The sequence below is a fragment of the Bombus huntii genome, chromosome 7, assembly GCF_024542735.1.
Source record: "Bombus huntii isolate Logan2020A chromosome 7, iyBomHunt1.1, whole genome shotgun sequence".
NCBI lineage: Eukaryota > Metazoa > Arthropoda > Insecta > Hymenoptera > Apidae > Bombus > Bombus huntii.
This window is the reverse complement of record NC_066244.1, coordinates 16212697-16236313: the sequence shown is the minus strand read 5'-3', so window position 1 is coordinate 16236313 and position 23617 is coordinate 16212697. Positions and strand designations below refer to the sequence as shown.

Sequence of the window (23617 nt, the reverse complement as noted above, 5' to 3'; positions counted from 1 at the left end):
TTCGAGATTGATTTTCAAAGGTTTCTACAGCGAAAACTTGCAGAAATGGGAAAGGTATTACTAACGATACGTAGGCATTGAATTTTGACGACGATCATCACAATGTGGGAAAATATAATACTTTATAAGTAAAGTGCTGTGACATTAGCCTTTCTTGATCGTACTCTCTATTTTTGGATAACAATAATCTCTTACTATACGTACGTATATTCACTGTTTCAACACGAATGAGTTGCGGTTCTCTAGGTTTTGTAGTCTCTCATTGGGCTCACCGATGAAACCTGTTTGTTCATTAGTACGAAGGTGAAACTGGTAGACTGAAACTGGTTCTTTTAAAGAGTAATTGTTAGTTCTACTAGGAAATTGTAAGAAAGATTTAAAGTTGTTGAGCAGTTCCTGCATCATTGTGACGACAATGAATAAAACTTTATTCTTCTCGCATGCCAAAAGAACATACTGCCCTGAAAGGATTAAACTTCCAACAAACTGTATCAAACCGCCTCTATAAATCGCAAATAAATCGTCAAAATCTTCACGTGATCGAAAGATATTTGCACATGTCCCGTGCAATTGAACTTCGACAGAGGCAGCGATCGTAACGGGCTCTCAGACCTTTCTCCTGCGAGAAACACGTTCTCAGGTGTTCCGTGATTGGTCGAAAGAGCGGAAAGTGCCCCTCCACGTCATTACAGGTTCATTGTAGTAAACGTACAGCGAGTAACACTTCTTGGAAACCCTCGTCCTATGCATGAAACGAAACGTCGCGTCCGATGTTAGGACGTGAAAACCAAAGCGTTGGATCCTCCCAAGTGTTCTCACGGGGTTAATTAGCAATCTCGTGAGTTAATTGCCGGCAGCCAGAGGGTACCGTGTTTCGAAGCAAGTTCGCGAGAACATGTAGGCTATCCTCGGCTTGGCAGCGCTGTATAGTTTCGTGTGTCTCTTTGTTGCCATATTCTTTTTCTTTTGTTCCGTGTGATTTTGAATCCAGTAACATGTTGAAGCTAGGTTTGATATATTATATCGTTTCTTGGTCCTTTTTTGGGAGTCTTTAAACGATGGGTTAGAAGATTAGAAAGCGATCGTTAGGCAACAGAAATAGCGAATTGGACAGTTAATGATTGGGTTCTGAAGATAGGACTAATATTAGAGAGAGTTTAAGGTGAAGGTTAGGACTAATGGAACTTTCGTGCAAAAATTTTCGTTTTTACCATTTACTCTGCTTATATCCCGTTGGTGTTGTTTATAATTTGATAACTGTTTCTCTTATTGATTCTACTGATAAAAAGTGGAAAGGGATAGAGGGCTACTGTAAATACTATAAATAAATTTATAAATATTTGTAATGTTTTGTATATGCGTTACTCGCATATGATTTATATAGAGGAAGACACCTACTGCATGCTCTAAAAGTTAGGGTGAAATCAGCAACAAGATGCTTCTTTTAAATCATAAGTCTCCAAGGTGTATCGAAGGTTTTAATTTAGAGTATTGATAGTGTGGCACACGAGCTACCCACAATTTCTAGGTTAAAAAATTAAAAAGGAAGTCATGCAGTCCTGTCACGTTATGGTACACAAGCATCAAATATAAAAGTTTCTTCTGAGAAGAGGAAGTATCCCTGCATACCAGAGAAGGGGTACGTGTACCATCCAAGAATTCGACCTGACATAGCTTACGATGATTCACCAGAAACGTATTCGAAGGGTCGAAACTTCTTCAGGGTTAATACGAACCGAGACGACCCTTTACTCAGCATTTGCGTTACTTCTTTGACTTTACGACTCCGAGACCTCACATACTTACATCTCACCCCTCCAAGGCATAAACATTATTACTGTAACAAACGATTATTTAACGATATTAGACCACAGCTTGCCTTCAAGCTATGAGGTACTTATTCAAAACAATCTCATATTCTAACGAAATTGAGTGCACGTGTAAAATATTATTTCATTTTATTTGTTTCTCTATTCCTAAACTTTAATCTCAGACTAACACAAATTTCCTAATTCACGAAGAATAAAATATGACTAAAAAATAGGAAAAAATAATAATTTAGAAGATTTCAGTATAATTATCATTTTCATTTGCAATTTAATCTCAAAAAAATATCGTACCCTTTAAATAAAAAGTTCAACCTAACGTCGGTGTTATATCACTGTCTAAAATTTTTCCAACTATCCACACAGATATTTCCATTAAACGTCAATTTTCTTCTGAAACTTATCACGGTACATAATGCTTAAGCGCATACCATTTTTATCAAACAAGTGGAATCACATTCGATATCAACCTAAATACATAGATCGCATTATGCTAATGAATTTATTTATTATGCCAGCACGAGCGATCCGTTATCGATGCTATCTGGGAGAAAAACGATTAAGGGCTATGGCAGTTACTGTCATCAAGGACAAGGATAATGGCCAGTCATTTCAGCCATTGGGAACTATTATCAAAGACGGTCATTCTTAGAGTCGATTAGATGAACAGTTATATTCTGCTAGACCCTTGTACGTAACACTAGAGTCCATGGAATTTGCTCTCATTTTGTCCAGCCTGGGGAGTACGATTTGTGGCCGTGCGGCGTTGCGGCCGCACTGGTTACTAACACCGTGTAACTTTATTTCCGGACGTCTCGAATGATTGAACTTGTACCTTCTGACTCTGCAGAAAATCCTCCCCACTTGGTTCTTCAGCTTCGGGTGCCGTTGCACAATCGAAGTAATTTTATTTGAAAAATTCTATGAGTTACGAGTTATCAGTATCAATAGATTCTTTTGCACGGAAAATGAATTTCTAACTTCTGCGAAGTCACTAATATTAGTAAATATTAACTTATCGTAGAGAACCTTAGATCATTAAGAGCCTTAGTCGTTGCAGTACATTACTTTTGTTTTTATCGCTGGTCAGATGATATTACAGTGGCACAGTTTTCATGGTACATGATCAAGTATTACTGAGATTTTTGTCGCTATTAACGGACGCTTTTGAACAGGTGTTTTCTATCTCAAGGAAGCACATAAATTCTTCCTGTTTTCGGTGGCTAATGGTTTTTTGATGTTCTGCGAGTAAAAGGTGGGTCAGTTTTTAGAAAGTTCATGGTCGAAGATCGTGGTCTAGCATCACACAATTGTCAAAATCGTGGCTTCCATGTGTAAATCTTGTCCTTTTGCAGGCATATACCGGTATTCGTCCTATTAGCTTTGTAATTTCGTCATGGTTCGAATAATACATTAATAATGATTAAATAAGCTTGATTTTGAGTACGTGAATATAATTATACATCACGATATTAATAGTATCATGTTAGTAATTATACGTAATAAATTTCGCAAATTTAAAACAACATACCAATTTCCTGACTGTATATTACTGATAATAACCATGATAATATATCTGCGAATAACACGGAGGAGAAAATTTCATAACTTGCTCCATTTCATAATAAACTGGTAAATCTATTTATCAAGAAGCAAGTATTAGTCACTCATAAAGTTAGGGAACCACTTATGATTCAAAGAAAAATCAAACGGTATAAATGAATTTCCTTTTTTGGTATTTTCTTTTTTGCGCTAACCTGATAATTAATTTCCGCTATTAAGGCGCACGTTGTACTCGTAGGTGTCGTATCATTTTCCGCAAACAAGTTCGCTCGTTCCAATATTTTAAACTCGTATCTTACAATGAAAGTCTCCTTATCCAGCTCCATTCACTTCTCGTTATTATTTAATAACCACGAAACGTGGGCAGCCACGCTCGTACGCGTAACTCAAGTAGTCGCTTGAGACGCGTAGGTTTCGTAGTATGTATTTCCTTCTTCCTAAACAAAATAGCATATTAAACGAAGTCTCCGCACGAAACGCTTGTTGTATGAATATTTAAACAGAAACGATGCTTCCTACGCTTCGAATCTCGACGATCGTCGCCGGAAACCACGCTCGCTTTTATCGGCTTCTCGAGAATTTCTTCACGATGATTTCGTGGATTGTTGTTATTTATTGTTTTCGTGGATTATTATTATTATTATATGTACGAAATTCGTTGTTCCAGACGTTAATAACAACGTTAGGTCTTTAATCTTGCCCTGATCTTCGAGTTTTCACGTTCCAATTTTGTTCTTGCCTCAGCGAATAAAAAAGGCTTTCAATATTTTGAAAAATGCTCAATGCAAGCGGTTTGAACGTCTGAATATTTAAAAATTTGAATACTCGGATATTTTTTAATCGAAGTACACGAAAATTAAAATATTTGGAGATTCGGAAGTTTGTACAAGTTTGATAACTTGTAATTTGGATACTTGGAAATTTGAATATTCAGAAATCCGAGTATTTGAAGACAGTGGAAATTTAAATATTGGGAAAGTTGAAACTTTGTAGATATCGATATTTGAAAATTCAACATGTTAAGAATTTCAAAGTTTGAAAATTGAAGAATTCAGAGATCTGAAGATTTCAAAATTCGAAGATTTATAAATCATTGAATGAACGATCAATGACAGAATAATGCTACCACCACGAGAGGACGCGATTCGGTCAGGTATATTCAAGCGTAGCTGCGACCACCTTTTCCGTCCGCTATACTTTTTCGTGTCGAGGCTCTCGTAGGCCCCGTTCCTTTGTGTGTTGGTGACACAGGGCCCAATCGTATCTTGTACATCGGGGCCTGGATACGTAGAACTGGCTTTTGTTCCAGTACTCGTAGTACGGGTCTCTCGTATTCTCGTACGATTCACGTACACCTTCAAGACCACACGGAACCGTTCCTCGTGACTGGAGTAGTTCTACGAGAGGAGCGGTGGACCGCAGGCAGGGGCGTACGGAGTAATTTCAACGCGTGGTCGTGTAGAAGCTGGAGCACAGAGCTTGCTCTCTCATGCAAATAAACTGCCTGACCCAACGGGGCGAGTCGTCTCCTTTTTTGCACGTCTGTGTCGTTATCTAGAACTAAATGTCATATTACATTTGCATAAATGTTGCAAGCAAACTGTTCAGATTTTCTTAAACATATAGTAATTTTAGATTATGAACGTATGAACATTTGATAGGTCGATATTCTGCCCTGTTCAGAGAGTTACAAAGTTTTTGCGTTAATAATATTAGAGTTTGTTATTTGGACATAGAAATGGGGGAATAGGAATAAAACTTAAAGGAACGTAACGATGATAATTCTCAACGTGATGGCCTCTTTTTCTTTGGTTAGGATTACGGGCTATTAAGTCTTTTTTTTTTGTACTTCCAGTATGTCGAAGTGGATAATGGTAATGTAGTTTAAAAATTCTTGGAAGAACAGGTACTCTTTGATAGTATAGTTCATGTTGGTCAGAATAGTTGTTTTAGAGATTTATAAAGGGGATTACTTAATTGTCCAAGAGCTGGATTTATTTGTTCTTTGCACGTGTAGGTTACGTGTGGTAGATAAGGAATTGTGTCAGCGTGTTTTATGTGCTTTGATAACAACGCCTCGGTGATTAGAACTTTCTCCGATGATGTAATTCTTCAGGTTTAGCTTAAGTTACCTAAATCGTACGCGTTTGCCAAGAATCACTTCGCTGCTACATTTCCTTGGTGAATAATTAGATTGCTTTTCATTTTTGTAAAATTTATACTCAGTATATTTTCTATTTAGTATACCAGTTAGACAAAGCGTATTTGCTTGAATTTTTGATAATTAGCTTGATTCTGTCTGTGTTTTAGAGCTCATCCTTTAATCTAACCTTCGCGGCAACACCTGTTCCCAACCCCCTTTTTAAACATATGTCCTGGCCCTAGAATATTCTTCGATAAGAATCATCGTTGTACAGACACAGGTTACTACAAAATTTTATTACGAATTCACTCTCCCTTTATCAACTTTTTTCTTTGACAAAACAATTTTGCTATCTGCTTTTCGCATTTTGAAAACTTCGATTAAGTGAAATGCCAATAAAACACAGTGAGAGATAATAATTCTTTGCTTATTCAACGCAAATTTAAACAAACCCAAACTTAAATAATCCCCGAATTCAACACCAACTTATCTATTCAAAATTCTATCAAACTCTCTAAAATCCTTCTTTCATCCAATTAAAAATCTTCCGATCTTTAAACCAATTCAGAAACTAAATAATTCAAAACGGATACGTGAAAACTATTGTCAATAGTTCCTCGATCCGGAAGTCTGCCAAAATCTTTAAAATATTTCACATAGCAAACAAAAAAGAGCAAAAGTGCTTTTAATAAAAATTATCCAGTCATCGAACCACCTTTTACAGAATTTTTTAATAATCAAACTATCACTCGAACAATTCCACCAAATTTTCCAAAATCTCTTGCCGAAATAATAATTACGAAAGGAATCGTTCAAACAAGAATTGTCGAATCATCGAACCATCTCTCGAAAGGAGCACAAATCTGAAGAAATGAGGCCACTGAAGAGCCTCAGGAATACAGTCCTGGTTGGGCCGGCGGTCGGCCAGGTTGGTGAACGTAGGACAGCTAACCAGGTGACGTCATTGGCTTCTCGGATCTATGTAGGGCCCGTGTCGTCGGTAGGGGAAAGAAGAGGGGCCAGCGTGGCGAGAAACAAGAGGAAGAAAGACGAAACGAAGGGTGGGAGTTGTTCTCCGGCACAGTGTGAGCCGTTGCTTTCAGGTACGAGCGCACGGCGCCGCGTGCAGGTAGTCTCGTGTTCGTCCTCCACGTTTCTCGACGCGATCGAACCTTTCCGCCCGATTCAACACGATTTCTCGGTCTTTAACGTCAACCCTCGCGATATCCAAATGTATATTCCATATTCCATATATATTCCATATACTCCATATACTGAAAACATTGAATAGAAGAGTGTTGAAGCGTCAAACGGTGGTATTGTGCTTTCTTCGTATCGCGGGCTGTTTCGGCTACTTTCTTCAATGAAGTATAAAGACGAAGTTTCAACGCGTGAAAGACTGGCGAATCTAAGAATCTAAAAATCCATTGCATGGAAGAGCGTTGTTGCGTGGAATGTTGATACCGTGCGTTCATCCTATCGCGAGGTTGCTTCGGATACTCCTCGATGAAGGATAAAAACGAAGTTTCAACGTGCAAAAGACTATTGAATTTAAAGAAACGTCTTCGGAGAAGTTGATGTTATTGTATGGATCTTTGTAATGGCAGAGTGGATGTTTTGTGGAAGTTGGCGAAGGAACAAGTTACCGTTGATCGTGGTTTCATAGTGTTTACGTGAGCTGAGTCGGCTGCATTTTAACGGAGGCAGCGATTTTTCTGTGGTTTGACGAAGGAAACGCTGGAGATCTCTTGAATAAGTAGCTTGATCGCTGCCAAGTGCGTCTTAGATTGTTTAGAGCGAGGCTGATGCGTCGCAGCTAAGAGACAGTAGGATTGAAACGTTAACCGTGTAAACTGGCTTTTTAAAATCTCTCCTGGACTTTGTACGTCAATTTATGAATCTTTTATAAAGATTGTAAAGCGAAATTGACGTGGACGAGGCGTTCAATGAATAATCTACCACTTCTCTAATTTCTATTAAAGAGAATTTGTATCTGAAAAAAAGATGTAGATTGCCCTTTGTGTTTAAAGAAGATCGACAGACAAATATCTAATACGTTAATAATTATTCTCAAGAATTTGTGAATCTGAGATTATTAATCGATTTATAGACGTTTACTATCGTTCCTAAGTTTCATCAAGGGGCATTTACATTTGAAGGGAACATAAACAGTTGGATACTTAATACAGGTTTTTCTTATGAATCTATGAATTCTCGAGTGTCGATCGAGACGTGCCAGCGAGAATTTTAAAGAAACCATGTCGGGGAAGGAACGGAGCACGTGGCACGCTGAAGTGGAACGAACGAATCGGGGGAGAGACGCAACGAGTCGTTAACGCCCGGAAGAGAGGTTTCCTACCGAGTCAGGTAGAATATTCTAAAACGCTTCCTCGTTATTACGAATACAATACTCGATGATTTTCTGTATTCAATTAGAAAAAAATGCAAAATTATTAAACATCGTATTATCGTGAGCGGAGAAACAGTTTTATCAAAGAGAATCTACCACGCTCCCTCGAAGAATATTTATCTTGGAAGAAAAGTTCCCAAGCTAAAGGGGAAAGAAGCTATGCGGGATTTATTCAGAGTGTGAAAGACCACTAAGCTTCGTAGATCGAAGCGGTGACTTCACTTGCCAAACGAGTTTATGTTTTTAATCGAGTCTACGACTCGTCTGGCAACGGGTTCTCCCTCGGTACATCCGGCATGCAATTGCTGGATACGAATCCTCCTTGGGTATTCGCGGAGGATCATCTACCGGGCTCCCTTTCACGACGTGGCCACCTATTTCCCGTCTGTAAACGCGTTTCTTTCTTGCCTTTCCTTCCGTAAAAAAGCACCAGCCTCGTGCCATTCAGCGACTACGGATGTTCTCGTCAATATCGTATCCGATAATTTAAATATCGCTTGATACATTGGCCCACACATAGCAGAAGGTTAAATCGTTCCAAATTTTGCAGCAAGAACATTGATTTATAGGATGATACTAAATTGAGAGCTACTAGCGAGGAGTAGCGTCGAGAATAGCCGAGAAGTGGAAGTTTTGATTAAGTTTTCCCGAAATTATTCTTAATTTATGGAACGATGCTAAAGTAAGAAATATCAGGGAAAGTAAAATAGTACTCGAAATATCTGAAAAAGGTAGAGAATTAATAATTGAATTACTCGAAACGTCGCAGTAAGTCATTTTTAATTGAGAGACGCTGAAGAAGCTAAAATAGTATTAAAAGTATCTGAAGAATAAAAAATATAATTAAGTTGTATCAAATCGATTTTAATTTAAATATATCAATTTATAAAATAGGAAATACTAAAAAGATTAAGATAGTGTCCACCATAAGTGGAAATCTTGATGAAATTGAGCGAAAAATTGCAGTAAGTCGATACTAAACTAAAGATTACTAAAGAAGATTACTAAAGTGATATCAAGAATATTTAAAAAGTGTGAGTTTTAATGAAACTTGGATTTTATTTTCAACATGAAACTTTTATATATATCTTGTGTTGCTGTAAACTATAATAACATTAGAAGAGAGGTAGAAAGTCAATAGGAAGAATTACAAGGTGTTATTGGAATCGAGAGGAAAAAAGGGATCGACGAGGGACACAAAAGGAAGAGAAGGTCCTGCGTGGCAAGTGCAACGAGCGGATTAAGCGGACTAACGAATCGCGTGTGTAGACACTGCAAACAGAACTATCTCTCCGCGAGAGGATCAGAGAGAGGAACTCGGCAGAGTGAGAATTTGTATTTGCTCGTGACCAGTCGTAGAGGCATGACACTCGGCCCGAACGTCGCTCTTATCTCGATTTTCAAACGCAATTTCGCGCTGGGTGTGTTTCCACCGTTACGTGATTCCGTGTGCTTTGCGAACTCTAGAAGAATTTCGTTGACTGTGCGTTGAGTTTCAGCAAAAATTTTTACCAGAGACAATCGTATAGGTTTTGTTGGCAGAAAAACAACTTTTTTAATTTCGATATACCTTGAAGATTCATTATTTACACGACACATACGATAATTAGAGAGAATTATTTTCTGAATTTTATTCTTAGAAATGATTTTTGTCAGAATTACTGTGAGAAATGTAGTTGCTTATTCTGAACGTTGTACAAGAAGATAATAATTGAAAAGCAATTTAAAAAACTGTATGAATGGAATAAAAATGAGAAGTGACTAAATGAGAAAAACAAATTACTATTAAATGTTTGAACGAATAGCAATTTAAAGAACGTATAATATATTCGACTAAAGAATGCGTGAACATTCTAAAGAAGTGACTAAAGAAAATAGACTTAGTAAATTTTTAAAAAGGTGATTTTAAAATGAAACGACGAAGATCACGTTTCGTTTTGCGGATTGATCATCACAGAAGAAAGTATAATTAATCTCAAAGGATTTCTGGAAGAATATCGAAACGAGGATGCTCTTTGAGCATCGTTTAGTAAAAGATGAGACGAGTAGACTCGAAACGATTTTGAGAGGTGACGTTTTAAGATGAAACGGAGACACTTGTAGTCAGTTTCTGCGGTCGAGAGATATTGCGGAAGAAAATGTTGAAGTGGATAAAAGTTCGCCAGGACGCGTCGGCGACGCCGACGTCGCTCGATCACGAAAAGAAAGACGAGGTAGTGGCAAAGGTCGAAGTTGAAGAAGCGGCGAAAGAAGAGGAGGAAGACAGTGGAATGGAAAGGGAGGATACGCCATCCAACATCGAGTTGAACGATCTACGAAAAGTATGCTAAATCGTATAATTAACGCAACATTTCCTTGAAAGATCCCGTACATTATTTTGTCACCACTTCTTGGAAAAAACTAAAATTGGCTTCAACTTTTATCCTGTTGATAGCTGCAGATCAAAATATGCAAATTTATAAACTTCTTTGTTAAGATAAAGCATACAAATTTTTGATTTTCTCACAATTCTCTTGCGTTTCCTTATGATCGTTATTTTCTTAATGCATCGTCGATTTGTCAGAAGGATGACACAACTAGGAGATGTAAATTTCTGAAGAATTCGATTTGAAATAGAAAGTTGGAAATAGAAAAAGATTAATAACTCAGTCATCTAGTCATGAAAAAATTCTCTTTGTTTTAAATTATCACTCTTTCATCGCACCAACGACACAGATACATATTCTGGAAATGTTGTCACGTAACTTAGGTCTGGATCTGTCAATATTTTTTGTACCTTCTTAAAGAAAGTTAATGGACACGTCTTTTTTTCTTTAAAATGCATTAAGACTGGCAAGATAAGAATTAGTGGTTCTGTGCACGGAAGCATTCGAAGCAATACACATGGCTCCTCTTTAAAATGTCGTTAGCGTTCGATTTCTTGTGCTCCTAGCACTTGAACAGATTTCCCATACCATTCACAATTCTGTCTTCTTTCGTCAAGATTCGATGTAGAGATTGGGCAATGTCTAACTGAAATATTTAAAATGGGATAATCAGTAAACCTCAACTCGTAAGAATTTTTAACTCAAAAGGGAGCATTTATTTATTTTTACTTTTAATACAATAATTCTCTAAACGCAGTATTAAATACGAATGCCATCTTTTCATAAAATTAAACGAGCAACTTCTTCATCGATAATTTCTTTCAAATCGGACTCAAAATAACTTTCAACATTCTTCCACTCGTATTCTTATGAACTTCAATTGAAACAACTTTCAAGTGTCAAAAAGCACATCAAATGAAACTAGTGTGCCATTTTCCTGTAAATCAAGCTCGCATTGGATCTCTATTAATTATACTCATCAATAGTTGCTTTGAAATTGCATCAGAAAGAATTTTCAATATTCTTTCATTCCCATAGCTATAAATCACAATTAAACCAACTTTCAAGTGTCAAAAAGCACTCCGAACGAAATTAGTCCATTGATTTCCTATAAGTCAATCTCTAACAACTCGTTTTCACCAGACTATGCGATCAATCACAATTAAAACAATTTTCAGATATCGAGAAATACAGGGAATGAAATTAGTCCATCTATTTGCTATAAATCAAATTTACGTGATAAATCTTAGAACAGTGTCGCTTTCATTGATCGATTTCACTGACGCGGCAAAGTAGTTTCAGCGAGCGGGCTAGTTTTTTTTCGACGTACCAGACTAACAGGTAACCTGCTTCCAACAGGTACGATACCTTTGTCGATGCACGTGGTGGACGTCCAGACAGACTATCGTCGTCTTTATGTCGACCAAAGTAAGCAGAGTCGTACCGTATCTGTCACTTCCATTACCGCCGTCTTCCTCTCGCGGCACTCGATACTCATTGAACGACTTTCATTGAAAAATTTCACCAGGCATTTGCGGTTCTTTGGGTTTGACGATAGCGCGTGCATCGAGTTTCCTTGGGGCGAGTAGGAGTGACAGTTAAAGGACAAGGTTTGCTTTCTCCTGATTAATAACTAGTTTTGTGCCGGATCTTGGATAGTTAATATCTTGAACCGCAATAGTAGATTTCATTGGAACTCGATTTTCTATAAGATTTCTATGATGATGATTGGGTTTCTATCATGTATTGAAAGTATGTTAAAGATTCCTTATTTCTACATTTGTAACCATTTTTGGTTGATGTAGTTGTAATAATTCATACTAATGGATGTTAGTCGTTGTAACAATTATTCGACCTTTAGTAGATAGTGGGAAGAACAGGGGAGGAAATTCTGGGAAATAAAATGTTGATTACGTTCTTGTTTCTATTATCAACTAGGTGCAATAGAATTGGAATGAAATAACTACATAAATATAAGTAACAGAATCATTGGTTTGCTGGTATGTAGTGGACCGATTCAAAGATTTGGAAAATTAAAGTAAAATTTATTAGATAAAAAGCCTAATGTATATATCAAATTGTTTCTTTTGAAATAAAAGAAAGATATAAAGATTGAATTCTGCTATTTTTATGAATCAAGCTTACAAAATATTTTTACAAAATCTATAGTTGCATTTTCTTAATTTTCATTTCAATTAATACAACACATCAAGATCGTAACACTTTTTATCCAATTTATAAATATATTTATCTTCGTACTTCGTAATGAGAAGTCTTTACGATTCATGCTATTACATATCAGATATCGTTTTCCATCCGAAACCAAATGATCGATCGGCCGATCGATCACAAACATCCCTCACAAAGAATCTTACGCTACGCAGCTATTACACGGTTGCGTAGCGCTGTTTGCTTTTTTGTTTTTTGCCTTTCGTTAACATTTTTCTCGTCGTTGCGTCTGGAAGTGCTGCACGCGTTGAGCAAGCAGCCCGAAGCGGTGCGTACTGCCAACTTTCTACGTATGACCACCAATCGGTCGAGGATTAGTTACGAAACTAACTCGTTTGCCATAGTCTCGCGCGAAATCGCCATTTATTCGCGGTATTTTTGCACAATCTTTCAGAGAACACATCTTTGGATACGCAACACATACACGACAAAAAAGGCGATTAACATATTCAGCGCTAAAACATTTTTCGTAACGTACTTACTGACGCGTCTAGAGAAAAAGCTTCGTTTACTAATATGAGAATCTGTTTACCGCGTATTTATAAAATTTATATCACATGTGGCATAGAAATGACTTGTGTATCGGAATCTGGAAATTTCTGTTGCTACGTTTTAAGATAATGAAAAAAGTGGCAAGATATGGTGTACTATGCCATAATGTTACGTTAAATAAGAAACTACCCGAATTTACTAAAATTCGAATATTCAACGTTTCGAAATTTTTGTTTCCACGATATTTCTCGAAACACGAGCTAACGCACAATGCAACATTGCACTCACAATTTAACACGATCATTTACAATTTACAACATTTTTAAGAAATGTCATTTCTTTATCAAGATTAATAAATAAGCGGTATTAAGTCTGAAAGTCATGAAGAAACGATAACAAGTAAATACATAATAAATTTCTAGCGAATTTAAATGTTCAGAAATTTATAGAATGCATGTAACATGCAAAAGTAGATGAGATATCCAAAGTAAAATATCTAGAAATCTAAACGAGTCTTCATTTAGTTCGTATAAGTTTCTTTAGCTGCATTCATGAAAATACGAATTTGCATAAACGTTCTTAGTCCATAAACAACTATGTACTCCTACTTATACTCTATTTGGCTTGCACGCGTTCAATCGTATATACCCAAGCATAGTGTGGAAAAGAGTTCGCCAAAATTGGCAATTGATGACTCTCTATGACCGAAGACGTTCGCAGCGAACGTTTCGAAATTCGGTTCTAGCTCGTTCCTTCATTCATGTCGAGGTGATATGCTGATTAGGGTAAAGAAACGGATCGCTCGTACGATCGTTTAAAAGTACGAGGATTTCGTTCAGGTTGCCGATCTGATTTACATACACGGGATTTGCATACGTTTACGTAACGGGAAATTGAGAGTGCGTGGGCGTTATGAGTTTCCTTTTACATTCGCCATTCGGGACTTGATGCACAGTGGAACAACTTGGTGCTGTACTTTCGTCAATTCTGCGTTTGCTCATGATACTTGTGACGTATTTTGCTGGTGAAACAGTAACGTTGCGTTGAACGTAATATAGTATTTGACAGTACAAAGTGGTGGCGTGAATTAATATTTGTACAATGTATTTGTATTGTGTTTTCTGCGTGGCAATAGAATTATTCTCGTGAGGTAAAGTATTTGTATAATATGTCATATATTCTCTGTGATAATAGAATTATTTTTTTTAAGGCAGAGTGTAAAATTGATTAGAATTTGCCTATAGAACTGTATAGAACTGTATAGACTTTGTTATTTTTCTCGCAGCATTTTTAAACTTCCTGTCCTGTTGCAAGGGCATATTTCAATATTATTCAAGATATTTAAGAAAGTAAATTAAGATTTGTATTGAAGCATCTTTCTAATTAGGATTCACAACCGTATATATTTTGATATACGGACATTTGAAAAACAACATTGATCGATTGCGTGTCATTAGAATATTTTAGAACATGTTGTTTGGGTAATTAATCGACATAGTCTGTTTGAATAATTGAATACAGTCAATTGACGCATACGAATGTTCCGTGAAGTTGTATGAAAATTAAGGTACAGGGAAGAAAGAAAGGCGAGGAGAACCTGTCGCCAAAACGAAGCTACTTTAGTATGGAAATTTGTGGTCCGAATTCATGAATAATAATAAATGACTTGAAAAAAATGAGTCTTTTATATGGCTACCAAAAAGCGGAAAATTTATTTCTTTGACGGGGCCTACTTTACCCACGAACAGTTTATCTCTTTCCTTAAAAAATTATTTTGAACTCGAACGATTAAGTATTATTTTTAACTCTCGTTTGTAAAAGATAAATCGCATTGGATAACAAACGGATGTTAAAATGTTAATTTTATGCACATAATAATTTTATACAGATTTCAATTTTTTATCATAATCAGTCTAGCAATTCAGACCCTAAAGTATCAATTTGCATAAAATTTATGTACTGTTCGCACAGTCGCGATATCAATTTTATAAATAACGTTGCACAACGTTGCCTATACTTTTATGACATTTGTGCCGTAATTGTTATCCGATGCTGCAGGGCAAAAGTTTCATACGATATTGCACAATATTTCTTCATGCCTTCTGGCCAGTGCATCTTCTGCATCGGTAACGCGATACGTGTGTCCTACAAACAGAGATATTTACACAGTCTTCGCGACACATGCCAGGCTCTTTGCTACTGTTCATGTCCTATTCTGTCCACGAAGCGACTGGTCTCTTGTCTCGAACGTTCTTATTCATCAGAATGTTCCATCGTTTAACGCCATGTCACCAGAGAATTGAATACTCGAGTTAATGGTAGTGAAACTCTTCGTCATATAATATGTGAAATACTTACAGTCTAAAGGAGAACGTCTCTTGGTTTAATTTAAAGAAATTATGTAGTGTAACACTTTAGTCAAGCGATCACGTTACTCATCATCTAGGCTCTCTTTGGTAATTTTTTATTTCACTTGTAGGTCTTTTCCAATACCCATATGCAACAATTTATTAGTAACATACAAGTAATTACATCATAGACTTGCTCGGATGTGCACATTCGTCTCAATTAAGCTTTTCAATTATCGTATCATCACATCAACAAGCATTCGCCAAGCGAACAAAATTTAATTACATTTAACAATAACATCACAATGAACAATAAAATACACAAACAGATGCATTATATAAACGATGATACAAATGGCACATTTATTAGCCATACAAAAACTCCTAAATCATCAAACTCTTCATTGAACATCAAAATCATCTTAGCTCCGATCCTCTAATGGCTCCGACCCATTCACTAACGTTTCCTCCACGCATCGCGCTAATCCTCCAAAGCAGTGAAACGTCTGTTACCTTGAGCCACTTCGACAATCAACCACAAAAACTCTATGGGAGTACGACTAGCCATAAAACAATTCTTTTCAACGACACAATAGCAACGTATGTATACTAATATCTCGTTAGTTCGTGCCGCGTAATATCCTAGCGAAAGGCTAAGGCGATATGATCCAAACAGACATTGGAGAGACGCCATTAATCACTGAACGCGTTAAACAATTTCTCGAGCGTGTTTCTCGAAGACAAAAGCGGCCGCCCTCACCCTCTCCTTCTCGAACCCCTATTTTCCGATCGGTTGGCATTAAATTCGTTCGTCATCTTGTCTGTTACAGGACCTTTTCTCGCAGCTGCAGTTTTCGCAAGAGAGCGCGCTGCCGCCCGACACGCTGCGCCGCGCTCTGGCCGAGAGCTTTCTCGACCAGCAAAGGTTCCAGCTCGGATTCATGGACGACGCTGCGGAATGTTTCGTAAGTGGCGATTACCTAGTTCCCTTTGGCCTGTTACGCGCGCGATCAGCCAAGCTATGAGCCGAGTTGAGAGTTTGAATCTAAGCGAAACGAGTTTGCAATTTACTTGTACACGGGCGCTTTGCGATCTTAATCCTTTGGAGATGAGAATCCTTTCGGTACGAAGATCAAAAGGGAAGAGCATAAGCATATATTTCGTAGTTTTGATACGGAAGCAACTTTCAAATTCAGTATCTTGTTAAATAATAATAAAAATGTTACTAAAATTGTCATTGTTATTCGTAGCTTTTTGAGGTGAATTTCATGTAGTAGAGGGATGAGGGTAGTTGAAATCTGTGAGGTAAATCATGGAAAGAATTAGAAAACGAAAAAAGGTGGGTGGATTTGGAGGGATTTTATTTCAGGGTGGATGTAGAAGGAAAGTTAAGGGATGAAGGGATGAAACGAAAGATAAAAGTAGCTGTGATTACGTTGCACTTTCGAAGTTTTAAAATCTGGAATCGTTGGAAAGGCGTTTTTAAATCTTCTGCGTCTTAATTTTTGTAATACGATTATGGAGATTTTGGAAGATTATGAATTTCGAATAGGGTTATTGGCGATAAACAGACAGCGGATATTTACATACCTGTAGGACATTTAAAAATGTAGAAACATATAGAATGTGCACATACTATTTAAAGAATCAAATCCTTCTTTAGATTCTACTTCTTTAACAAAAAATTTGAAAGAAAATGCAAGAAAGTCTAAGTTCGCATAAACATGCGCAGCCCAGTTATAAACGTTCCAGTACCAATGATCATAACCAAAGTCTCGATACTTCTTACAAATCTTACAGCAACCTTTCACGTTGTTTTTGTCCATTCATAAGAACGATTAGCCATTACTAGCGACTATAACGATGGCAGTCGCATTAATCTTTCCGTTTCGACATTCATGCCGGTGTGTCGCGGTTTCCTTCGATTTTCCAAGTGGTTTACGATCCTGAATATTCCATCCTGCAAACCAGTTTTCCCTCTCTGTTTCTCCTCCGTCTGCGTAGTCTGCGTACTATACGCAGTGACCAACTATCGCGGATTGCCGTAACGTGTTCGTAGGTGAGCCTAAGCAAATACACACTCGGTAGTGTTCACTTTCTCGTTTACACCGGAGTCACGTTTAGCCGGCTGCCGTTTGTACGCGTGCGTATGTCGACACGCAGTTGGAGCTGGATAAAATGAATGTAACGTCGCGAATGCAGTCCTCGGGTATAATAGATGTAAAGACTCGGCGAGCATGCTACTTAGCTATCTGGAGCGTTCTAGACTTCCAAGTACCCATGCTGATTGGATTATATTTCGCGGTCAGCGGTAATTAAGCGATTCGATCGTGACATTGACGATTTAGAGTCCCTGGCCTTCGAATATTCGCACGATAAATTTTGAATATTTCAATACTTCCGTTTCTTCAAATTTCACTAAATTATCGGGTCTTTCGTGATAAAGAACAGAATCCCTTAAGCTGAATTAATTGAAAAAGGACTAGTAGACATATCGATAGGTGTGCTAGAATTTTTTACATCTTTTTGAAAGACTAGAAAAATAAATAAAATTATACTTGCATAGAAATGAACCAATTTACTTATGCAGAGTTTAAAGGATGCTATAGAAGAGTTTGCGGAGAACGAGTTTAGGTACACTTAGGTAGTTCTATCTATCTAGCAAAGTTATTTTGTTGCAGTCATTTGAACACGAACAGTTGATCTACTATTAAAAGAATAAATAACTAAAACGATGGTTATCTGCCTATTGCGAGAACGAAACCAAAGCCGTTAACATATGCATGAGGGAATTAATGTCAATAGAAAAGTACCACAAGTACACTTTTTCCTACAAACGTGACGAATATAAAAAAGAGATATATAACATCCATATTCATTTAGAGGATCTTGTTGGTACTGTTAGTACTGATAACATGCAAGTTCTTTCATTATATCAATCGATAAAGTATATGTTTCGAAGTGGAAATACACAAAAATGATAAAAATTGCACATTTTTATATGACATTTTTTTAACTTTTCACACTAAACTAAATAAAATACAAAGATCGATCTTAGTCGATGTATATCATTATATGAAAGGGATGTGCATTCCTAACCTACTTGTAGATCTGCAAATGGTAATTATGCTAAACAACTATCGACTAAAAGCTACAAGCTTTTTAAATAAATTGTGTCATATGACGAATGAAAAGGTGTAAATTTTAGTTACGTCAAAATGTATGCACTTGTTGCTTGTTCGCAATTCACAACATTAATACTCACTAGCTAATTTTCTTCTACCAAAGGATTAAGATTGCCTTTTTGTGTAATAGAAAGCGAGTTGTAAATTCTGGTGTTAAAAAAAATTATTATTTACAGTCTCGATACGAGCGGTGTATAAGAAATGTTGCAAAATGGAGTCTGAGGGCTGATTTAGAACCGCATGAATTTTAACCATACTGATCATCCCATTACTTATATCTCTGGCTATGTCTTTAAATTTCCAATACGGAGCGCTTACGTTTCAAGACCTGCTGCCGTTTGACATTTGCCTAAATTTACGACTGGCTTTATACCTCTTCCAGCAACAGTACCTCGAAGAATGACGTAGAGAAGAATATGATAATATACGACGTTCTGGGCTTGCGCGGTTGCTTTTTATGATTTCGACTCACTGCTTTTTAGGTTTCATTTGGTTGGAGTTTTGATATATTGATTTTCCTCTCGAATAATATATTTAGCTTTCATTTGTTAATAGTCACGCATACAATATCATTAATTCGGGTGTTATTTTACGCTATTTATCTGCGATAAACAGAACCGAAATATAAATCATTTATCTGTCGAAAATTTGATCTCTATTTCTACAAATAAATTTATTTATTTTTAAAAAGATATTCACAAAGTTTTGTTCTGTTTTTTTTTTCTTTTTTTTTTGGGAAATATGAACGCTAACTATTTATTCAACCAATCAAGTTGGAACATTCACAGAAAATAGAGTGGGTGTTTATTCTAAGAGATTCACTTTATTCATTGTTCTAAGAGATTCGCAAGAAGCTACTGACAACAAATTGATTTTACATAAAAACCCAGTTTTTTATACAGAAAAAATTACAATTTTTTACAGAACGATTAAAAATGCGCGATAAATCAAGCAAGTATAGAAATGCACATCCTGCTAGTTACGCTTTGAAATTACAATAATCGATGGCTGATTACCAAGGACTCTTCTATTTCTAGCGGTGTATCATCGAGGATACGCTAATAACGGGAGACATATTTACGGGGAACGTGTTGTTTCAGGAAAACATTCTTCTGCGTATACATCTTCACATAGCCAGCGGAGAGGCGGAAGACATGTGCAGCGCGAGACACTGCGTGCCACATCAGAAGTTCGCCATGACGTTGGTCGAGCAAAGCGTTTGCGGAGCTTGCGGCGCAACCTCGGAGCCTCTGCCTTTTACACAGGTCAGTTTAATCGCTGACACTTTCCTCAAAGGGAATCGATGTTTCCAGTGAACCGCCCACTGAACAAATAACGACCGAAGCTTTAGTTGCAATTAATCAACTTTCAAGGGACTTTTAGTTAAACTGAGATTTACATAATTGGATAGAGTTGGAGGTAGAAGAAAACTTCAACAGAGAAGCGATTTTGGTAGATGAATTTAGAGTTAAATGCTTTTTCAACGTTAAAATGTTTTAATTTCTAATATGTATCTGGATATTAATTATATAAAGTATATATACAGAATTAAAATCATATACTGAAAATAAATTGATTGTGATCATGCTTGTGTGAGAACAAAAGTCAACATTTTTAGTAATTGCATAAGAAAGAAAAAATTTGTTATTCGTTGTTATCTTGAGGAGCTTGATAGTTCTAATCTTAAGTAATTATAAACTAGAATTACGAATATATATGGAAAGGTATAAGATAGAAATAACATTGACAGTTTTTATGTTTAATGAGCAAGATATTTAAAATCAAGTATCCTCAATAGTTAAGATCTATTTTTCTACAGGCCAGGTAATGAAGATCGCTTTTCTACAATTGTAATCTTATCTTCACGTTTTACAAAAACAGGAGAGAAACCTACAAAAAAAGGTTGAATTGTCGTAAACATACGTAACACAAACAACAATAGTACTACAACAGTAGTGTCTTCACAACATCCTAATTATATTTCCAAGTCATTCTTATCATAATTCGCAAGATCACCGACAACAATTTTCTCCATCATCACTTCCCTTCGATCATTAGATCATTATCATCGACCACTCGTCTCTAAAATTCTCTCTCCGCATTTAAAACCACGACATTCATGACAAGCACTCATATACATACGTAACGCAGAATCTGTCGATAGCGTGTAGTTCGCGGAAAACGTGTTTCTTGCGAAACGTTCCATTACGTTTCAAGGATAATCCAGAGAACAGTTTCCTCTTTCGCTTCAACCGTCCGATCCATCTGACCGTACGATATTTTCTTACCATTCAACGTTACTTTTCTCACGTAGCCCACGCAGGTGGACCCATAGAAAGGACCTAGAGAAAAAATATACTCAGGTAGAATTTTTCAAATTGAGGGCTTGGGACAGGTTAGGGTTGGTTCGTAAATAGAGGAAGGAAAATTTAAAGGTAAATAGATGGAGATGAGAAGTTTTTTGAGGATCAGGTTGAGAATTTGGAATTTTAGACGTGGAGTGGGATTTTTAATTATTCAGGTTCTAGTTTCTTAATTTTTGTAGTAAGAATTGGAATTACTATGATTACTAGACTACGGATATTTCTAGAATTTTGTAATATTCAGTAATTTTAATCATTATTTTTTTTAATAGTAATTTTATAATGTTTTAATAATTCTATTATATTTCTATTGTATTACAAACTCAAGTAAAATAACGGAACGTAAATAGAAGTTTGTTTCACCTTGTAGATATTATAATTAACCTTCTATTTTGGATATATTTTATATTTTTCCATGTTATACGCATTCTGTAGAGTTTTAAACTTTTCAATTTTCCAAAAAATACGTAAATGCCCTCAGCGATGGTTTAGAATTCGAATAAGTTTATTGGTGATATTGGCTTATTGATAATAGAATTCCATACAGTCCGTACTTATTGTGTTTCTGTGAAAACGAGGCAATCGATGAGTTTGAGGGTGGTTCAGGTATTTTAGGCTGATAAACGGGGGAAGCAAGCGGAAGTTGGCCTCTTTGGCTAGGTTTAAGAGATTTAAGCGACTTAGCTAAGAAACCTTAGCGCATCGAGAAACTGAACGAACGATCGAGTCGCGCCGTGTAAACGGATTAGCCGATCGGAATTTGGCGGCTCATTGGTCACGAACGATGAACAGGAACGGAAAGGGATGGATTTTAGAGGTGGATTAGAGTATAATGTTTCGCCCAGTAAACTTGCAATATGATTGGAAGGGTATAAGAACACTTGGAGTTGGTAATGTTCTGTTCAATAAGTCGAAGGGATTGTAATTGATGTGAAATGAGGATTTGTCGTAGATTGGAATTAATTACTAATTGTTGGAACTACTACTTTATATGAGAAAGGGTTAATAAGGGAATTAATGCTTAATTTCATATAAATAATTATATTTATAATCTGCGGTACCAAAAATTAGGGAACGAAGAAAAAAGGTTTTTATAGAGAGTTTCGTAATAATTTTTTCTCCTATTTGAAGAATTTTATAAATAAAGAGTTAAATCTTCATAATATTTTACAAGAGAAACAAGGATTATTTAAAATTCACAAACTTGAATAAAAACCATTGAAAACTGTAATAATTCCTTCCATTTTATTCAAATTTCCTACTATTTATGATCTTTGATATTATATGTTTATTCAAAGTCAGTTGTCTGTTGCACGAGCACAGCTGCTACGCTATCGAAACAAATTTAACCAACGTAACATTACGCGAACAGCTTGATCAGCATGCGCAAAACGATAATTTTTATTACAAGAGAAGAACCGCAAGATTACAAGGAACCTATTAGCAGATACCGCTGTATGATTTCTTGTTTCAATCTTATTATAACCTTTTTTTTTTAAATATTAAGAATTTTTTTGTTTGGTTAAACTAGAGGAAAACTGTGGCATAAAAGTTCGAAGACAGTGTTAATTAATGAGAAAAATGAATTGCGGAGAAGAATGTCGAACAACAAAGAGAAGGGGAAAAATTTTTGCCCTAAGTTTCACGGTTTTGCCAGATTTAATCACCGTGAACGTATGCCCGTGCAACTGTTATTGCGTTTCTCATAAACTGCCCCCTTGTTCGACGAGGTTGATTATTTCCGCCTCGACGAGGAAAGTGAAACTCTCGATTATTCCTCTCTCCGTTCTTGTCACTCGCATTCTACGCTGGGCTATTTGCAACCTTTGCTTCACTCGAAAACGTGTTCGAGTTAAACGCTTCCGCTTATTTATGGAATAAGAAATATAGTTGGTAAATTGTTTCCATTATGCGACAGGTGTATAGGACAGGTTAGATAAGGAAATAATCTCCATAGATTGATTGAAATAAGATTTTCTGTTGCATAATGCATGCAGCATATTTTTTCTTTCAATATATTTCTCTTAAAGGCCTAAAAGCTGATCTTAATTAATACGGGGAAGACTTTCTTCTTAAAATTTATTGTTCTGTATACAAAATGTACAATAATACAATTGGTAAATTACGAATAACTTTACTTCGAATATTCTATATGTTTTTAAACGTTATATGCATTTCGTACCGTTAAATTTCCCATAAACATATAAAAATTCCCGATATAATGATAATTCATAAGAAATTATTATTTTATTAATTTCTAGTTTAAACGACTTCATTGATTATGAATGTATTAAATGAATTAACACAGAACAGTAGAAGAAGCGGACACAAAAAGTTCTTTATCGTGGGAGTGAATATATATCTCACGGTGTATGGAAGAGTTAATTAAATTTCTAGTTAGCAACATGGAATTAGTTGTGGCAAAGTTTCGATAAGAAGGGAAGACCGAGAGCGCGGTCCTGAACAAATGCAATAACGAAAGTCGTATTTCGTTCACGGTACTTCGTAATTACTCCGTTTCTATGATAAAATTATATAATTTTCTGGGAACTTCACACTTCGTTGTGCTTTCATCGTACGCCGCCTGTTTTCCCTTTCATTAAACCAACCCGGGTGATTAAATTCTTTAATCTGTTTCCTTTCACGAGCTATAGAGCTTTTCGCTTTATGAAAATCATGTTCTTAACTCACT

At 36.3% G+C, this 23617-nt stretch overlaps 1 protein-coding gene across 3 annotated transcripts in view; it reads left to right on the top strand.

Annotated features, from left to right (window-relative positions):
- LOC126867873 (uncharacterized) overlaps positions 1-23617 on the top strand; it is a 90302-nt gene that overhangs the window by 56662 nt on the left and 10023 nt on the right. For 2 of the 3 annotated variants that reach the window (XM_050622908.1, XM_050622906.1), the window contains exons 3-4: positions 16208-16342; positions 19663-19827. In XM_050622908.1, the coding sequence (XP_050478865.1) occupies positions 16208-16342; positions 19663-19827 (300 nt within the window). Of the gene's footprint in view, positions 1-6648; positions 10264-16207; positions 16343-19662; positions 19828-23617 lie in introns of those variants that run through there. The other variant, XM_050622909.1, reaches the window with a different exon arrangement.